Source organism: Dipodomys spectabilis, unplaced genomic scaffold (genome assembly GCF_019054845.1).
Source record: "Dipodomys spectabilis isolate Male_0828 unplaced genomic scaffold, ASM1905484v1 ptg000119l, whole genome shotgun sequence".
NCBI classification, from domain to species: domain Eukaryota; kingdom Metazoa; phylum Chordata; class Mammalia; order Rodentia; family Heteromyidae; genus Dipodomys; species Dipodomys spectabilis.
The window spans coordinates 3133445-3153624 of record NW_024870796.1 but is presented as its reverse complement, the minus strand read 5'-3'; the positions used below and the strand labels follow the sequence as shown (position 1 = coordinate 3153624).

Genomic DNA, 20180 nt, shown 5'->3' with positions numbered 1-20180 from the left:
AGAGCGCTTGCCTTGAGCTGAAGAGCTGAGGGACAGCGCCCAGGCCCAGAGTTCAAGCTCCATGACCGACAAAAAAAAAAAAAAAAGAAAAAAAGCTGGAAGTGGTGCTGCGGCTCAAGTGGTAGAGTGCTAGCCTTGAGCTGAAGAGCTGAGGGACAGGGCCCAGGCCCAGAGTTCAGGCCCCATGACCGGACCCCCCCCCAAAAAAAAAAATCCATTGTAGCGGGCACCAGAGGCTCATGCCTGTAATCCTAGTTACTCAGAAGGTTGAGATCTGAGGATCGTGGTTCAAAGCCAGCCTGTGCAGGAAGGTCTGTGGGACTCTTATCTCCAATAAACCATCAAAAAAGTGGAAGTGGCACAATGGGTCAAGTTGTAGATTGCTTGCCTTGAGCTGAAACGCTGAGGGACAGCTCCCAGGCCCAGAGTTCAGGCCCCAAGACTGACAAAAAAAAAATTATTATGAACATATAAAGTGTTCCTAGCTTCTGACTATTATGCATAAGCTGCTATGAAGATGGATGTACAACTATCTATTCATCTTTGTTCTCTGTTTTTCCATAGGCTTTTCATTTTATCTCCACTCCTTTATTCCATTTATCTCTTTCCATGTACCACCCAGTACCTTCTTTAAAGAGAAAATAGGTTTGCAGCTAGGTGTTGGTAGCTCAAACTTGTAATCCTCTCAAGAGGCTGAGATCTTATGATAGAGGTTTGAAGCCAGCTCAGGCAGTAAAATCCATGAGACTTTTTTTTTTTTTTGTCGGTCGTGGGGCTTGAACTCTGGGCCTGGGCGCTGTCCCTCAGCTCTTCAGCTCAAGGCGAGCGCTCTACCACTTGAGCTACAGCGCCACTTCCGGTTTTCTGGTGGTTTATTGGAGATAGGAGTCTCATGGTCTCTGCTGCCCGGGCTGGCTTTGAACCGCGATCCTCAGATCTCAGCCTCCTGAGTAGCTAGGATTACAGGCATGAGCCACCAGCGCCCGGCTGACTTTTTTTTTTTTAAACCAGTCCTGGGGCTTGAACTCAGCCTGGGCACTGACCCTGAACTTCTTTTGCTCAAGGATAGCACTCTATCACTTGAGCCACAGCACCACTTCTAGCCTTTTCTATGTATGTGGAACTGAGGAGTCAAATTCAGGGCTTCATGCATGCTAGGCAAGCTCTCTACCACTAAGCCCCTGTGAGACTCATCTCCAATTAACAACCAAAAAGCCGGAAATGGAGCTGTGGCTCACGTGGTAGAGTGCTAGCCTTGAGCACAAAAGCTCAGGCCCCAAATTCAAGCCCCAGGACTGGCACATACACGCATGCGCACATAGGTTTATAACAGCCAAAAAGTGAAAACTGTATGGCAATATAGATTTTAAAAGCAAACACCTGTGTTTTAGTAGTACTGCTAGAGGTTGAGGTGCCTCCTTTATGGGGAGTGAGGTGTCAGGATAATGTACTTCATTCTTTGCTTACTTTTTGAATGTTTAAAGGCATTGCTCTAGTCCTATCCTCAACTCAGTCTGTTCTACAGCAACACAAAACTTTTTGTAGTCTTGAAACCATACTAGTTCTCTATTGCTGATTTTTCCAGCTTGAGTATTTTTTTCCTTTATGGGGAGTGAGGTGTCAGGATAATGTACTTCATTCTTTGCTTACTTTTTGAATGTTTAAAGGCATTGCTCTAGTCCTATCCTCAACTCAGTCTGTCCTACAGCAACACAAAACTTTTTGTAGTCTTGAAACCATACTAGTTCTCTATTGCTGATTTTTCCAGCTTGAGTATTTTTTTCTTTTTGGGAAATCTTCCCAGTATCTATCATTCTGTACATATATACATAGCCACCCTGTACTAGGTAAACCCCCTCCCGTATTTTATTTTTTGTCAGTTGTGGGGCTTGAATTCGGGCCTGGGTGTTGTCCCTCAGCATTTCAGCTCAAGGCTAGCGCTATACCACTTGGGCTACAGAACCACTTCCGTTTTTCTGAGTGGTTTAATGGAGATCAGAGTCTCACTGACTTTCCTGCCCAGGTTGGCTTTGAACCGTGATCCTCGGGTCTCAGCCTCCTTAGTAGCTAGGATTACAGGCATGAGCCACTGGTGCCTGGCTATCCCTTCCCATAATATATGGGTAATATAGGTTTTGTAGAATTGAAATTTATGTGCTGTTGAAATTCTTTCAGTGGTGCTAGGGTTTGAACTCAGGGCCTTGCACTTGCTGGCTAGGTGCTCTATCACTGGTGCCCTACTCCCAGCCCTTTTTTGCTTAAATTTTTTCGGTATGATTTGCCTACCTATGCCTCCCAGTAATTGGGATTATAGACAGGCACCATCACTCCTAGCTTGTTTGTTTATGCCAACTGGAGCTTGAACTCAGGGCCTGGGCACTGGTCCCTGAACTTTTTTTTTTTTTTTTGGGGGTCCAGTTGTTGGGCCTGAACTCTGGGCCTGAGTGCTGTCCCTCAGCTCTTCAGCTCAAGGCTAGCGCTCTACCACTTGAGCCACAGCACCACTTCCGGCTTTTTTCTTTTTGCTTATGTGATGCTGAGGAATCAAACCCAGGGCCTCCTGCATGCAAGGCAAGCGCTCTACCACTGAGCCACCTTCCCAGCCCCATGGTCCCTGAACTTCTTTTGTTCAAGGCTAAGCATTACTACTTGAGCCACAGTGCGACTTCTGGCTTTTTCTGTTTATATGGTACTGAGGACTCAAACCCAGAACTTCATGCATGCTAGGCAAGCACTCTACCACTGAGCTACATTCCCATCCTTGTTTATTGAGATGGAAGGTGTGGAGAACTTTATGTTAGGGTTAGGTCTGACCCTTGATCCTTTTAATCTGTTTCCCTAGTAGCTAGGATTACAGCCGAGATCTAACCCACCTGGTTCCCTGCTGGGGATTCTTAAAATACACCAAAATTAATTATTTACAATTAAATATTTACAATAATGAATACACATTACTGGAGACTTGGGGGATTCAAATTCTTCTTAAGTCGCTATAAGTAATTGATCATGTTATACAGAATTGCTCCCAGAAAACAAGTTGGCCTCCCCTTTCCACCTACTAAAGTCTCAACGGTTTCCTGTTCTTCCAGGATCAGGTGTGAGAGGGCCTTGAAGTTTAAGGTTCATTAGCTTCATGTAAACTTGTCATCCATCTGGCAGAACATATGTGGCCCCTGGCAACCAGCTGGGGGCCTAGCACTGGGCTTGGAATGTGTTTGGGACTGGTTAAGTCTGGTTAAGTCTGACACGTGGTTTTCACCAGGGTGGGAGGCAGGCTGAGAGAAAGAAAACTGAGGTGAGGTGATTAGGATTGGATTCCTTCCTTTCGCTGGTGAGGGCGCTGTCCTGAACAGTGGCAAAGATCCGCTTTTAAAGGCCATGTTCAAAGCGGAATTCGCCCCCCCCCCCGCCCCCGTCTCGTCCCTCCCAAACCATGTCCGGCTCCCCTAACCTCCTAATAACTTATCCCGATGACCTGAGAATGGATCTGGCAGAATATGAAGATTAAACCGTGCCTCGGTCTTGGGGGGGAGGGGGAACTCCACGCAAGGGTGAGGGGAGCAGCGGAGACGGCATCACCTTAAGTTTCTCGGCGATTCAACACAGAAGTAGGCCAACAGCGCCCCTTCAGCGCCCTCCCGCTGGCTCTCCGCCTCCTCTTCCGGAAAGGGAGGTGCTCGGCGTGCGAGCGCCGCCGGGAGATGGTGCGCAGGCTCAATCAGGCCGCTTCTCTTTCAGCCATCTTCCACCTTCCCAGGTTTCGGGTGCCAGGACGTGACGCAGGCGCTGACGTAATGAAGGCGCGCGGGAGATGGGCGGAGGAGGGGGTGGGGGAAAGAGGGTGGGGCGGAAGCGGGCGGGGGGAGGGGGAGAGGCAGGCTCCGAAAGAAAAAGGCTGCTGAGCCGCCGGGATCTCGCGAGAACATTCTGTTCCTGCGCAGTTCTCGCGCGCTGCAGCTCTGGATTCCCGTCGCAACGAGATCTTTCGAGATCTTCTCCGCCCCCGCGGCCGGCGCCTGCTGTGTGGCGGCTGAGCCGGTGCCGGAGAGCCGGCCTGAGGGTGCCCCAGGGTCGCGGCGTTTCCTTCCAAGGACTTAAAGGCGGCTCGCGTGGGGACAACCCGCAGGTTTCCCCCATCCGCTCCGGCCTTTGCAGCTCACGCGGCCCGTCCTCAGCGCGCCCAGTCAGCCCCGCCGGGGTCCGCGTCCTGTTCTTCAGCGGCCGGACCCGGGCCTGAGCCCGAGTAAATAACCGGCGCCATGTCGGTGGTGGGCATCGACCTGGGTTTCCAGAGTTGCTACGTGGCCGTGGCCCGTGCCGGGGGCATCGAGACGATTGCTAATGAATATAGCGACCGCTGCACGCCGTAAGTGTGGGCCGGGCCGGCCGCGTGCCCTGGGGTTGGGGAGGTGGCGGCTCGCTCCGTTCGGCTTGGGGAATGCAGGCCCGGGGAGGGGGGGTGGGGGGTTCACCTGGTTCTAAACCCAGAACCCAGGTGGTAAGAGATCCGCACCGTCCCCTTCGGGGTACTCCAAGCGGCCCACCCGCCTTTGAGTGCCTGTCGACTCCAGGTGCGGGGCCTTTTCCCGTGGGCCAGAGGAAGATTTTATTTCCTATTTTTTTTTGGGGGGGGGGGGGGAGAGGGAACCAATAATTAGCGGAGAGGGCATGGATCAGAAATGGAAGGGAGGCAGGCCCTGGATGGAGGATGGACTAGGAGTTATCTTCTTCTTTTTTTTTTTTTTTGGGTAATAAAAGGGTGGAGTGTAGGCCCCCAAAGGCATGCTGACCATTTTTGAATATCCACCCTAAGGCTCGGACCCTAACACACAGCAGGTGCTTAATGAAAGTTCTTAACTTGAATGGGTTGTGAGGACTGCGGACTGGCGAGGCCATCTCCAGAGTCCCACGTGAGTGGGGGCGGGGCAGCACCTCGAAGTGGGGGGGGAGGGAGCTGAAGCCTTGGGGTCAGGCTCCGAATACACCCATCCGCTATCTCTGTCCAGGTAGGGGAGCATGGATTGATAAAAGACAGAGACTTAATAAAATGGACACTTGGTAGTTTTTTTTTTTTTGGAGGCTGAAGCTATGTAGCTTAGGCTGGCCTCGTTCTTCCTGGTGATCCTCCTGCCTCAGCCTCTCCGAGAGGGATTGAAGTTACAGACGAGCCCTACCCCGCACGTGTTTCCCCCCCCCCCCCCCCCCCTTCCCTGGTGATGCTGGAGATGAGTATTGGGTCTTGTGTAGGCTTAGGCAGCGCTGTAACACAAAAGTTGCATCTCCAGACCTTTTAATGCTATCCTTGTCGACACTTCTCGGGTTTCCCTCACCGCATTTCATGATTTTTAGCCGTGTTGGGGTATTCTCTGCCCAATCTGTGCGAACTATCCCTTAGTAGTGTTGCATTTTGAAGATAATACTGGGGGAGTGGGAGGTGGTTGGTCAAGATTATTAGAGTCAAGGGCTTAGTTTGACTTCTACAATTTAGGAGTGGTGATGGTACCAGTACAGACAGAGCTCCAAAAATGGTGACTCACCCAGGTCTTGCCTTCGTTAGGGTAAAAAGCATGTCTTTGAGTACATGTAGATAATGTCAGTGCTGCTTTTTTTCTTTTTTCTCCTCCTTAAAGGCCAGGTAACTTTGTAGCCTAGAGTACCCTTGAACTTTGAATCATACTGCCTGTCTTCCAAGTGCGGGGATTACAGGCCTCTGCCACTCCTTCCCCTGAACCATGTAGATAATTTATAATCTGTTGCCTTCTATTTAGAAACAATTCGATAAGAAACTCCCATGATACTTATTTCCAGGTTCTCAAATGTGGCTTTTCAAGGTTCTAAATCTTGAGCCAGAGGCTCATCCTTTCATCCTGAGTTTTTTTCCCTTTTTTGCACCAGTCATGGGGCTTGACACTCAGGGCCTGGGTACTGGCCCATGAGCTTTTGTGCTCCAGGATAGTGCTCTGCTCCACTGTGGGCTTTTTCCCCCGGTTAATTGGAGGTTTGAATCACAAGAATCTCAGAAGTATCTGCCTGGGCTGTTTTTAAACTCTCAACTTTCTGAGTGGTTAGGATTCCATGTGTAAGCCAACAGTACTAAGTTCACCCTTAATTTTTTATCTCATCCTGGCAGGTTTCTAGCTGAACTAGATTGTTCTATATGTCACTTTTTTTTTTATTACTTGAAAGATTCATTGTCTTTCCTCTTGTCAGATTTTATCCACACCCCCTTTGGCCTGTTCTTGGTGTTTAACCTGAAGTCTCATCCTTGAACTCTCAAGTTGATGTTTGATTCAGTCTTTGACCTGAGTTTTATAGTTTTCTTAACACTTCATTGAAGTACACTGTACTTCACCTATTTGGTCACCTATTTGAAGTGTACGGCTTGATAGGCTTTAGTGTAATCACACACTACAACCATCCCCACAATTTTAGGACATTTCACCCTCAAAAACTCAGTTAAGTTCTTTTCCATCTTATAGTGTGTGTGTGTGTGTGTTATGTATATGTGTGTTAGTCCTGGTTCTTGAACTCAGGGTCTGGGCACTGTCCTTGAGTTTTTTTGCTACACTGGAGCAGCAGCTCCACTTCTCTTTGGTGGTTAAAAGATAAGAGTCTCGGCTGGTGTCAGTGGCTCATGCTTGGAATTCTAGCTAAGAAGGCTGAGATCTGAGGATCATGGTTCAAAGTCAGTCCGGACATGAAAGTCACCAGAAAAGTGGAAGTGGCGCTGTGGCACTAGCGTTGAGCTGAAGAGCTGAGGGACAGCATCCAGGCCCAGAGTTCAAGCCCCATGACAAAAAAAAAAAGTCTCACATACTTTTCCTACGTGGGCAGGTTTTGAACTTCAGTCCTCCAATCTCAGCCTCTTGTGTAGCTAGGATTACAGGCTGGATCTACCAGCGCCTAGCCCTTATTTATAACAATGGGTATTCCAGTTTGTTTTTCTGGAGAAGTGTATTGTGTTCTGCTTCTAAAAAAGTACTAAAGATATTTTTTTTGCTGCCATTCAACGGATAAAGGGTCTTACATAGAGCTAAAACAAAGGACCAAAACTTGAAAACAAATAACCCAGTTAATAAATGGGCAAGAGAATTAGATACAGTTCTCTGAAGAAGAAACTATAGATGAAGAAGTGTTCAGCATCCATAACTGTATAGGAAATGTAAGTCAAAACTGCTAATCTAGGCAGTGGTGGCTCATGCCTGTAATTCTAACTACTCAGGAGACCAAGGTCTTAGCAGGCTCTGTCTAATTGATTAGCAAAAAGACTGTATTGGAGGTGAAGTTTAAGTGGTAAAATGCCAGCCTTGAGTGAGAGGATCTGCTTCAAGCTCCAGTACCCAAAAATAAGACTTAAGATTCCATCTCAAGCGGGGCGCTGGTGGCTCACGCCTGTAATCCTAGCTACTCAGGAGGCTCAGATCTGAGGATCGTGGTTCAAAGCCAGCCCGGGCAGGAGAGACCGTGAGACTCCTATCTCCAATAAAAAACCACCAGACAACCGGTAGTGGCGCTGTGGCTCAAGTGGTAGAGCGCTCTCCTTGAGCTGAAGAGCTGAGGGACAGCGCCCAGGCCCAGAGTTCAAGGCCCACGACCGACCAAAAAAAAAAAAAAAAAAAAAAAAAGATTCCATCTCACCTCAGTCAGAATGATTATCACTAAGAAAACAGCTGCTTGATGATGAGATGTAAACTAGTGTAAGTACTATAGAAACCAATATGGTGGTTTCTCAAAAAAATTTAAATCTGCCCTTAGGACTGTGGCATATCACATTTGGGACATATAGCTGAAGGAGTGCAGATTAATGTACATTAAAGATACCTGCAGGCCTATATTTATTGCGGCTTTGTTCACAGTAGCCAAACAGTTTAATTACCCAGGTGCCCAAGAACTGATGAGTGGATAAAGAAAAATAGAAGATATCTATGGGGGGGACGGCGGAGGGAGAGAGAGATAGAGAATTTACTCAACTATAAAGACAAATGAAGGGTCTGAGAAGGTGGCTCAGTGGTAGAGTGCTTGCCTTGCATGCATGAGGCCCTGGGTTCGATTCCTCAGCACCACATAAGCAGAAAAAGCTGGAAATGGGACTGAGGCTCAAGTGGTAGAGCGCTCACCTTGAGCTGAAGAGCTGAGGGACAGCGCCCAGGCCCAGAGTTCAAGCCCCACGACCAGGGGGGGGAAAAAAGGCAAATGAAATGTCATTTGGATGGAACCAGGAGATCCTATTGAGCGGGATTAAGCCAAGCTCAAAACCCAAATATACTCGTTTGCAGATTCTAGACTTTAAAGATATAGAGAACATAAAAATATAACTTGAATTGACTGAGACATGGGGCGGGGCAGGTGTTGGGGAGAGAACGATGGAGGCAACTCTCAAAATACATAGTGCTGACAGGTACCAGCGGCTCGCAAGTATAACCCTAGGTACTCAGGAGGCTGAGATTTGAGGGTTGCAGTTCAAAGCCAGCCTGGCCAAAAATTCTATGAGACTCTTATCTCCAATTACCCACCAGAAAACTGGAAGTAGCCTTGAGCTGAAGAGCTGAGGAACAGTGCCCAGGCCCAGAGTTCAAGCTCCATGACCAACATAAATAAATAAAAATACACAGTTATTTTTGTTTTTTGGGTTTGGTCGTGGGGCCTGAATTATGGGCCTGGACGCTGCCCCTCAGCTCTTCAGCTCAAGGCTAGTGCTCTACAACTTGAGCCACAGTGCCACTTCCGGCTTTTTTCTTTTTTTGCTTATGTGGTGCTGAGGAATTGAACCTAGGGCCTCAGGCATGCAAGGCAAGCGCTCTACCACTGAGCCACCTTCCCAGCCCCATCCCTGAGATTCTTTTGCACAAGGCTAGCGTTATACAACTTGAGCCATAGCCACACCACTTCCAGCCTTTTCTGTTTATTATACTGAGGAATAGAATCCAGGGCCTCATGCATGGTAGGCAAGCACTCTACCAATAAGCCACATTTCTAGTCTTACATAGTGGTTTTTTTTTTTTTTTTGTTGGTCATGGGTCCTGAACTCTGGTGCTGGAACAAGAAGCCATCCTGGAAAGGTCATGCCCAATGTTGCTTTTTTTTTTTTTTTACTCTGGGCTTGGGCACTGTCCCTGCGCTCTTCAGCTCAAGGCGAGCGCTCTACCACTTGAGCCACAGCGCCACTTCCGGTTTTCTAGTGGCTTATTGGAGATAAGAGTCTCACGGACTTTTCTTGCCCAGGCTGGCTTTGAACTAGGATCCTCAGATCTCAGCCTCCTCAGTAGCTAGGATTACAGGCGTGAGCTACCCACGTCCAGCTCTACATAGTGTTTTTATGAAGATATTGTAAAGATATAAGGATATAAAAACTGTTGATCAATAGGGTATTGGGGATTGGGAAAAGGCAATGCTTGAGCTTTGTCTGACTTTATTTTTTTTTTTTTTTTTGGGTCCGGTTGTGGGGCCTGAACTCTGGGCCTAGGTGCTGTCCCTCAGTTCTTCAGCTCAAGGCTAGCGCGCTACCACTTGAGCCATAGCACCACTTCCTGCTTTTTTTTTTTCTGCTTATGTGGTGCTGAGGAATCGAACCCAGGGCCTCAGGCATGCAAGGCAAGCGCTCTACCACTGAGCCACCGTCCCAGCCTCTGTCTGACTTTATTATATATGCATGAATAAATTACCATGTTGATTCAATTGTACTGAGGAAAAAATAATAAAATATTCAAGATTAGCTAGGTGCTGGTGACTCAAGCCTGTAATTCTAGCTACTTAGGAGAGTGAGATCTGAAGGTCTCAGTTCCAAGCTACCCTGGCCAGGAAAGTCCATGAGACTCTCATCTCCAATTAACTAGGAAAAAGCTGGAGGTGGAGCTGTGGCTTAACTGGTAGAGTGCTAGCTTTGAACAACAAACACCCAGTCTCTGAATTCAAGCCCCAAGAGTGGAACACAAATTTTTTTTTTCCAAGATGGTTACTAAGCATTTTAGCACCGATTTCCTATTTGGTATTGTTTCTTTGGGTCTAAGTTTCTTTTCTGTAAAAATAGTATAATTCCTGAGGAATTAAAGAAAGCCTGAACACAGTTCCTTGATCTTTACCTGCCTAGAATTGGCCATGCTTTACTTCCAAAGGGGGCAGGACATAAAAAGAGAATCCTAAGGATTGGATAGAACCATGTTCCTATCCATCCTTTTAGATTATTTTCATGTACAATAGTTTTACAGTGAGTTCCATTTGAAACTGAAGAAGTTGATTTCATATAAAAGAAGCTAGTCTTCTCATGGCAGTTAAATTTGCCTTAAAGACTAATAAGTGGTTTACCACATACTCTATAATTGTGATAAAATACTATAAACTAATTACCTTCATGTTCCCCATAAATATGCAGGAATGCCATAAATTTAACTAAGTTCTTAACTAGATGTGGTAAAAGAAAAAAAAAAAGGAGGGCTGGGAAGGTGGCTTAGTGAGTGGTAAAGTGCTTGCCTTGCATGCATGAGGCCCTGGATTTGATTCCTCAGCACCACTTCCGGCAGAAAAAGCCAGAAGTGGCACTGTGGCTCAAGTGGTAGAGCGCTAGCCTTGAGCTGGAGAGCTGAGGAATAGTGCCCAGGCCCAGAGTTCAAGCCTCACGACTGACAAAAAAAAAAAAAAAAGGAAAATTTGGTTTTTGTATAGGTTGTGGAAGAATAGATTTGGATTTGGGTATGTGTGTGTGTTCTGGGGCTTGAATTCAGGATCTGGGTGATATCCCTGTGAGCTTTTGTGCTTCAACTAGCTGGCATTCTACCACTTTAGCCATAGCTCCACTTCCAACTTTTTGCTGGTTAACTGTGGGATAAGAGTCTCATGGAGCCAGGCCTCAGTGGCTCAGGCCTATAATCCTAGCTACTCAGGAGGCTGAAATCTGAGGATTGGGATTCAGAGTCAGCCCGGACAGGAAAGTCCGTGAGACTCATATCTCCAATAAAGCAGCAGAAAACCAGAAGTGGTGTTGTGGCTCAAGTGGTAGAGCACTAGCCTTAAGCTGAAGAGCTGACAGTTCCCAGAGTTCAAGCCCTATGACCAACCCCCCCTCCAAAAAAAAAAAAAAATCTCATGGACTTTTCTTCCCAGGCTGTGTTCAAATAAGATCTTTTGAGCATCTAGAATTATAGGAGTAAGCAACTGGTAACCTGGCTGGATCTTGTTTTTATGCAGATTCAGGTGTAGGTTTGCTTAAATATGAGAGTAGAAAGGAGATGCAGGTTGACTGGTGTCTATACCACAGGTCAAATTATGCATGTAATATCTGGATTTAGTGGAGTCTTACCCAGAAGAGGTCCTTGCCTTTCCACCAAATCTAGGTTTTATTTTAGCTGATGTTGAATGCCAGCAGTATGGAGGTACATAGAACATAGCAAATGGAAAAAGCCAGATGCTAAATGAAAGTACATTTATTACTAGTTTAAAAAAACAAACAAACTGGAGACAGATGCTCGTGGCACATGACTGTAATCCTAGCTACTCAGGAGGCTCAGATCTTTGGATCGTGGTTCAAAGCCAGCCTGCACAGGAAATTCCGTGAGACTCTTATCTCCAGTTAACCACCAGAAAATCAGAAGTTGTGCTGTGGCTCAAGTGGTAGAAGGCTCTCCTTGAGCTGAAGAGCTCAGGGACAGTGCCTAGGCCCAGAGTTCAAGCCCCAAAACTTGACAGGAAAAAAAAGTGGAAAAGTGCAGGATATGATAAGAGTGTAAGAGGAAACTTGATAAATCTGAATCTGGAGTGGAGAGTTGGAATGTGCTCTGAAGTAAGTGCCTCTTAAGACCTGCAAGATGAGTAGTTACCATGAAGTCATTGTCACAGTGGGTCTGAGAAAGCATTGTTCCGGGCTGGAGAGAGCTCAGGGGGGAAACCTGAAGCCAGACAAGCTTGACATACTTGACAGGTTGAGATTGTGACTCCTCTTGGACCACTTAAGGAAATGGTGAGATGAGTTTGAGCAGGTGTGCAGGGCACAGTAGATAGCAGGGTTTTGTAAATCATGTTGTCTTTTTTTTTTCTTATTTTTTTGGTGCTGATACTGGGGCTTGACCTCAGGGCTTCTCACTTTGTTTTCTTCACTCAAGAATGGAGCTCAAGGGCTGGGAAGGTAGCTCAGTGGTAGTGTTTGCCTTGTATGCTTGAGGCCCTGGGTTCATTCCCTCAGCATCTCATGAGCAGAAAAAGCAGGAAGTGGCGCTGTGATTCAAGTGGTAGAGTGCTAGCCTTGAACTAAAGAGCTGAGGGACAGCGCAAGGGCTCAGAGTTGAGGCCCCATAACCGACAAAAAAAAAAAGAACGGAGCTCAAACCATTGGAGCTACAACTCCATTTTTTTTGGTGGATAATGGGAGATGGAGTCTCACAGACCTCTCTGCCTGGACTGGCTTTAAACCTTGACCTTTAAGTCTCATACTCTTGAGTAGCTAGATTAAAGGCTACTGGCATCAGACTGAAGTGTTTTTATACTTTGTATAGGGGTGTGTGTGTGTTTGTGTTTGCGTTGTTTCCCAGTCCTGGGGCTCACTTCCTTTGCTCCCTTTGCTCAAGGCTAGCATCTTCCACTTTGAGCCACAGCACTACTACTGACTTTTTGTTTATGTGATACTAAGGAATCAAACCCAGGGCTTGATGCATGCTAGGCAAGCACTCTTACCACTAAGCCACATTCCCAGCCCACATTCTCAGCCCCCCTTGTATAGTTTTTTTTTACTTTTATTTTTATTTTTTGTGAACACACTGTACAGAGGGGTTACAATTACATGGGCAGGTTAATGCGTACATTTCTTATCAAGCATTGCAGCCTCTTCCTTTGTTTACCCTTCCCATCCCTTCCCAGCCTCCCCCCCACCCCCCCACCCAATCCTCCCCGCTTTCCTCCCCCCCATTGTATAGTTTTAATAGAACAGCAAGAAGCTACCTTTCAGATTCTACAGCTCTGTGTTTTAACAATATGCAAAACTTAATTAACTAAGGGTTTGCTGTATTTTATTTTGAAACTGCAAATCTGAAAAGTGAGTTGTTTGATATTAACTTTTGGTACTTTATAATTCAGGGCGGAGGCAGTAACCAAAGACTCTTGATTAAGTCAGGATCCATTTCCATGTTAGTTTTGTCTATAGTTCTTAACTTGGGAGTTGCTGTTGTGTGTTCTCCAAAATACTTTATTTTCTAGAAAATGAATTAGAGCAACAGTGTATAATGAATAGCTTTTTCTACACATTTATAATCATGAAACTACTTTTTAAGTCTATGCAACTGCAGTTATTCATAACCTATAGGAATGTCAATGAATATTTGGTCAGTAACATCTCTGACCCAGCAAAGGGAGAGCAATACTGTTCCTTGGCTGAAAATACTCTTTATTGACTTAAAGTTTAGAACAGAAGGTTTTTGAATGTAAAATTAATTTATTTCCTGTAGTGGCAGTTTGTAGTTTGAAATGGAGGCAAAGTAATGTCAGGTGCAGGTGTGTGAGCACTCCTGAGGATTGTACAGCATTAACATGTGTAGAATAGAAAGGAAGATCCCTCTTGTCTAGAGGCATAACTGATCAAGGAGGAAATAATAGTAAATACAGTACCAAGAGTACATTATGGAAAAGATTACAGAGTACAAAGTTAAAATAATGTTCAGAGACGTATGGAGAAGTATGCCATTGGGGGCTGGAGTGATCAGGAAAGGCACACTACGTAGAACTTGAGAAAATAAGATGAGACTATGTGAACAGAAGAGGGATTGCACTAGTCTAAATGAGTTCTAGAAGAAGTAGGGGTGAATATAACAGGGTTGGTAGGAGTCTTTTGGTCTTGATAACAAATCCTGGACTTTAATTATTTACTAGCTGTTTATAACCTGAGTTGGTTCTTCCTGTATAAAATTGGGTCAGCTAGAGTTCTTACAGTGTTTGGGTGTATCAAGTATAGAACACTTAGCACACTACTTGGCATATGAAAGCTCTGTAATGAAATCTGTGAGACAAGGGAGCTTGACCTACTTGGATGAAAGGTGTGGATGCAGACTGTGTGCAAATTTTGGAAAGTTCCTGGGAAGGAGTAATTGACAATTAAAAAAAAAATACGCTCACACTTGTTCATGTCAAAAATCTGAGAGTAGCTGAGTGCAAGTGGTTCACATCTGCAATCCCAGCTGCTCAGGAGGATGAGATCTGAGGACTGTGCCAGCCCGGGCACAGAACTTCTTGAGATTCTTTGGTGTGTGCGTGCGTGCGTGCGTGCGTGCGTGCGTGCGTGCGTGCGTGCGTGCGTGCGTGCGTGCGTCTGGTCGTGGGGCCTGGACGCTGTCCCTCAGCTCTTCAGCTCAAGGCTAGTGCTCTACCACTTGAACCACAGCGCCACTTCCGGCTTTTTTCTTTTTGCTTATGTGGTGCTGAGGAATCAAACCCAGGGCCTCATGCATGCAAGGAAAGCGCTCTACCACTGAGCCACCTTCCCAGCCCCCCTTGAGATTCTTTTTTTTTTTTTTTGGGTCCAGTCGTGGGGCCTGAACTCTGGGCCTGGGCGCTGTCCCTCAGCTCTTCAGCTCAAGGCTAGCACTCTACCACTTGAGCCACAGCGCCACTTCAGGCTTTTTTCTTTTTTTGCTTATGTGGTGCTGAGGAATTGAACCCAGGGCCTCATGCATGCAAGGCAAGCACTCTACCACTGAGCCACCTTCCCAACTCCCAATGTATCATTATTTGCTCTCCATTGTACCTGGCTTTCAAATTTTTTTTTTTCTTTTGGGTCCGGTCGTGGGGCCTGAATTATGGGCCTGGGCACTGTCCCTCAGCTGTTCAGCCCAAGGCTAGCGCTCTACCACTTGAGCCACAGTGCAACTTCCGGCTTTTTTCTTTTTGCTTATGTGGTGCTGTGGAATCAAACCCAGGGCCTCAGGCATGCAAGGTAAGTGCTCTACCACTGAGCCACCTTCCCAGTGCCTTGAGATCCTTTATATCTAATAAACTACCAAAAAGCTGGGAATGGAGCTGTGGCCCAAGTAGTAGAGCAAAAGCCTTGAGAAAAAAAAAAGCTTAGGGACAGTGCCCAGGCCCTGAAGTTCTAGGGCTGCTCCCACATACCTGGCCCGCAAACCCAGAGTATTTTGAGAAGTATATTTGCATGGAGTACCTCAATTTAGGTATTTCAGTTCTCTTGTTTTAGAATTTACTGGGCATACTAAGATTGAAGAGGAATATTTACTTAAATGCCAATAGTAGCCACTTACAGTGTGGAGGGACAGTATAATTTCAGGTATTCTTTAAATTGTATTTTTTTTCTTACATTGAACTTGTATCAGACTACAATTTAGTACTAGTTCTAACATTTAACTTAATATTTTTGGACTTCTCAGTAAAATATTAGGGTTATTTTTTAAACATGAATTTTTAGTTTCAAAACAATTTAGTGTTTTACCTATTGACTTAATTCAACAAATTAATCCTTCTTATTTTCCAGTTGTCTTTTTTTTCAGTCCTGAAGATTGAATCCAGAGTTACATGCTTGCTAGACAAGTGCCCTTAATACCTTAGCAATACAGTGAAATCATTATTTTGTTTTTGAGTTTCCCTAACTTTGCCCCTGCCTGGCTTCAAACTGCCGGGCTTCAAATTTGTGGTCCTGCTTGCCTCTATGTCCTAGTATGTAAGATTACAAGCATGCTTCATAGTTGTTGTTGTTTTGTTTGTTTTTTGTTTTTTATACCTGTCCTAGGGCTTGAACTCAGGTTATGGGCACTGTCCCTGAGCTTTTTTGCTCAAGGCTGGTGCTTTGCCACTTAGGCCACTTCTGGCTTTTTTGATGGTTAATTGGAGATAAGAATCTTATGGACTTTTTCTGCCAGAATTGACTTTCAACTGCAATCCTCAGACCTCAGCCTCCTGAATAGCTAGGATTACTGGAGTGAGCCACTGGCAGCTGGCCTTTTTTTTTTTGTTTTTTTGTTTTTTTTGGGTCCAGTCGTGGGGCCTGAACTCTGGGCCTGGGCGCTGTCCCTCCGCTCTTCAGCTCAAGGCTAGTGCTCTACCACTTGAGCCACAGCGCCACTTCCGGCTTTTTTCTTTTTGCTTATGTGGTGCTGAGGAATTGAACGCAGGGCCTCAGGCATGCAAGGCAAGCACTCTACCACTGAGCCACCTTCCCAGCCCCAGCTGGCCTTTTTTTGAGACTGGGTCTAACTATATAACTCAGGCTGTCCTGGAACTTGTTTTGTAGCCTCCAACTTAACTCCAGCCTGTTCTCCTCCTGCCTCATAGTCTCCCAAGAATTATAGGTATTGCCACCATATCTCAAAGTGGATATCTTTTTTTCATTAATTATTGGGACTTGAATCTAGGGCTTTGGACATGCGAGCCAGACATTCTGCTACTGAGCTTTCTGTGTGTGTATGTATGTGTGTATACGTACGTGTGTGTACACATTTGAACTCAGGTCTTGGACACTGTCCCTTAGCCTTTTTGCTTAAGGCTGGCGCTCTGCTTCTTGAACATACCTCCACTTCTGGATTTTTTGCTGGTTAATATGAGATAAGAGTCTCACAGTTTCCTGCTCAAACTGGCTTTGAATCATGATGGTTATCACATTTCAACCTTCTGAGTAGCTAGGATTATAGGTCAGAACCACCAACGGCTAGCCATGGGCCATCTTAAAAACAATAGCACCTAATTGGTATCAGTCACTTGTAATCCTAACTACTCAGGAGAATGAGACCTAAGGATCACGGTTCAAAGCTAGCCTGGGCAGGAAAGTCTGTAACACTCTTATCCCCAGTTAACCACCAGAAAGACAGAAGTGGCACTAAGGCTTAAAGTGGCAGAGTGCTGTCCTTGAACGAAAAAGTTCAGGAACAGTACTTAGTTCCCAAATTCAATGACCAAAAATAAAACAAATCAACAACTAATTGATTGATGGGTAAGTATTGTTTTATAGTGGGATTTTGAATGTTAATCTTAAAGAATTAGGATGGTAGACCTGGCTTGTCCACTTCTGTGGTATTCTAGGCAATTTCTATCACATTAGACTTATCCTTATTTTTAGACTGTAAGATTCAGTCTAGTTTTTGTTGTTGTGGTTGGTTGTGGGGCTTGAATTCAGGGCCTGGGTCTTGTCCCTGAGTTCTTTTTGCTCAAGGCTAGCACTCTACCACTTTGGGCCACAGCTCCACTTTTTTTGGTGGTTAATTGGAGATAAGATTCTCACACTTTCCTGCCCAGGCTGGCTTTGAACCATGATCCTCAGATCTCAGCCTCCTGAGAGGCTAAGATTATAGACATGAGCCACCAGTGCCTGGCTGATAGGACTCATTCTAACAGCCCATTCCATGAACAGTTTAACTCAATAGAAAGGTCAAAATCATAGACATATTGTGTACCATTACAATGTAGTTTTTAGAAAATTAATAAATCTTGCCTGCAGTGTTTTTTTCTACAGTGGTTTTGAATGTAATATTAAAATTAAAGTTGATTCTTAAATTTATGCTTTATCTTCTAGGGCTTGCATTTCTTTTGGTCCTAAGAATCGGTCTATTGGAGCAGCAGCTAAGAGCCAGGTAGAGTTTTGATTTTTTTTTTTTTCCTAAATTGACTTATTTCTCTGGTTCCTCTGTTCTTTATCAGCTTTGTGTAGTACTGGTAGACCTTACGTGTAAGCTGACAGAGACAGTCCTGAACCATGTTTTCATGGAGTGAGAAGTAAAGAGCTTTGAACTAGCAACAGCAGTACAATATGTTTAATGAAAACTTCTGGTATTTTTTCCACTCTTGTTTCTTTGGGAATGGGGAAAAGATATAGTCTCACAGTATAGCCCAGATCCTTTTACCTCAGTAGTAAGAGTGGGATCCAGAGTGTTGGGATTATAGACAAGTATTATCCCAACAAGCCAAAGATCAAAACAAAGCAAGGTCAGGCAAAGAAAAGCTGCTTTGATCTTGATATTTGAAATGTTCCCTGATGTCTGTTTTGTTGGGCCTTTCATCTTATTCTTAAGTTCATTACTGATCTTTGTTATTCAAGTTTTTTGAAGGATATTTAGGGACTTGTTATTAGTTTTCTTTGCAAACCAAGAACTTGAGGTATGTGCTGGTTTTTGAGTAAGTATGGCATCAAAACCCCAAGAATTTTGTTCAACCTTGGGCTGGGAAGGTGGCTCATTGGTGGAGCGCTTGCCTTGCATGCCTGAGGCCCTGGGTTCGATTCCTCAGCACCACATAAGCAAAAAGAAAAAAGCCGGAAGTGGCTCTGTGGCTCAAGTGGTAGAGTGCTAGCCTTGAGCTGAAGAGCTGAGGGACAGCGCCCAGGCCCAGAGTTCAGGCCCCATGACCGGACCCAAAAAAAAAAAAAAAAAAAAAAAGAATTTTGTTCAACCAAATATCGAAGGTGGGGCTGGGAAGGTGGCTCAGTGGTAGAGCACTTGCCTTGCATGCATGAGGCCCTGGGTTCGATTCCTCAGCAACACATAAGCAAAAAGAAGAAAGCCAGAGGTGGCACTGTGGCTCAAGTGGTAGAGCGCCAGCCTTGAGCTGAAGAGCTGAGGGACAGCACCCAGGCCCAGAGTTCAGGCCCCACGACTGGACCCAAAAATAAAAAAAAAAAAATAAAAAAAACATCGAAGATGTCCATAAAATTAAAGAGTTGTATGTTTAACCTTGTGGTTCAGACTGGTACCAGTTGTCTTGGGACCAGGTAAAACCTAATCTAGGGAAAAGGTGCTCAGTCAGTTTTTTTTATTTTTTGTTGGTTGTGGGGCTTGGACTTTGGGTCTGAACGCTGTCCCTCAGCTCTTCAGCTCAAGGTGAGCACTCTCCCACTTGAGCCACAGCACCACTTCTGTTTTTTTGTAGTTCACTGGAAATAAGAGTTTCACAGACTTTCCTGCCTGGGCTAGCTTTGAACCGTGATCCTCAGATCTCAGCCTCCTGAGTAGCTAGGATTACAGGCGTGAGCCCCCAGCATCCAGCTTGATCAGATGTTTTTTAATTGAATTGGGTATTTGATTTTTCTCTGTTGTTGATTGGTAGTGAGTATTGAAGTCAGGGTTTCATTGTGTTAGGCTGTCATCTGAGCTACACCTCTAACTCTTTGGTTGTTGTTGTTTACCCACTGTGGCTTGAACTCAGGGCTTTTCACTTTTGCTTGGCTTTTTCACTCAAGGAGGGTACTCTGCCACTTGAGCCACACCTCCATTTCCAGCTTTTTGAATCTCATGGACTTTTCTGTTTAGGTTAGTTTTAAACCTCAATCCTCAGATTTTAGTCTTCTGATCAGCTAGGATTATAGGCCTGAGCCACTGGCACTGAACTTTAACTTTAATTTCTGAATTGATGAACTTGTTTCTAGAAAGTTTGAGCCATAAACTAGGCAATACTTGAAAGCTAATAGTCATTCATATGTGTTAGAAATTTAAGAACAGACTCCCCCTCTCCCCCCAGTGGGCTTGAACTCAGAGCCTGGGTCCTGTCCCTGAGCTCTTTTGCTCTAGGCGAGCACTTTTACTCCTTTGAGCCACAGAACCACTTCCAGTTTTTGTGGGGTTAATTAGAGAAGTAACTGAAACCTGTTAAACTAAAATGCTTTTTACTTTAAAGTTGTTAAAAATTTTTTTTTAAAGTCTTTTATTCTGATATTCTTTCCCTTAGGTAATTTCCAATGCAAAGAACACAGTCCAAGGATTTAAAAGATTCCATGGGCGAGCATTCTCTGATCCTTTTGTGGAAGCAGAAAAATCAAACCTTGCATATGATATTGTGCAATTGTCCACTGGATTAACGGGTATAAAGGTGAGATTCTCAAGATAATGTCTTATGATTAAACAGCAGTATTTACTAGCAGTAAAGGTATACAGCAGCATCTTTATGATACAAACTGTAAATACTAAACAGAAAAACTTCTGCTTGTAAAGACTAGATTTTGCTTTTGGTATTGGAGTTTTAACTCAGGGCTTAGGGGTTTGCACTTGTTAGCATGTACTTCTTGAACCCTTTTTTGCTTTGGTTTATCTTTCAGATAGCCTTGGACCATTATCCTCCTTTCTCCTAACAGATGATAGGAGTAGGCTACCAGGCCCAGCTTGGTTTTTGAGGTGGAGTCTTGATAACTTTTCCTCTGGGCCTGTATGAAAATAAGCAAGGTCCTTGTATCTCCACCTTTAAAAAATTGTGTGTGTGTGTGTGTGTGTGTGTGT

At 45.0% G+C, this 20180-nt stretch overlaps 1 protein-coding gene across 1 annotated transcript in view; it reads left to right on the top strand.

The window, feature by feature from the left end:
* The first annotated feature begins 3995 nt into the window (after nucleotides 1–3995).
* Hspa4 (heat shock protein family A (Hsp70) member 4) overlaps nucleotides 3996–20180 on the top strand; it is a 49542-nt gene continuing 33357 nt past the window's right edge. Inside the window, exons 1-3 of the mRNA XM_042688788.1 lie at nucleotides 3996–4366; nucleotides 17492–17549; nucleotides 19636–19776. Of these exons, the coding sequence (XP_042544722.1) occupies nucleotides 4260–4366; nucleotides 17492–17549; nucleotides 19636–19776 (306 nt within the window). The 5' untranslated portion in view covers nucleotides 3996–4259. The remainder of the gene's footprint in view (nucleotides 4367–17491; nucleotides 17550–19635; nucleotides 19777–20180) is intronic.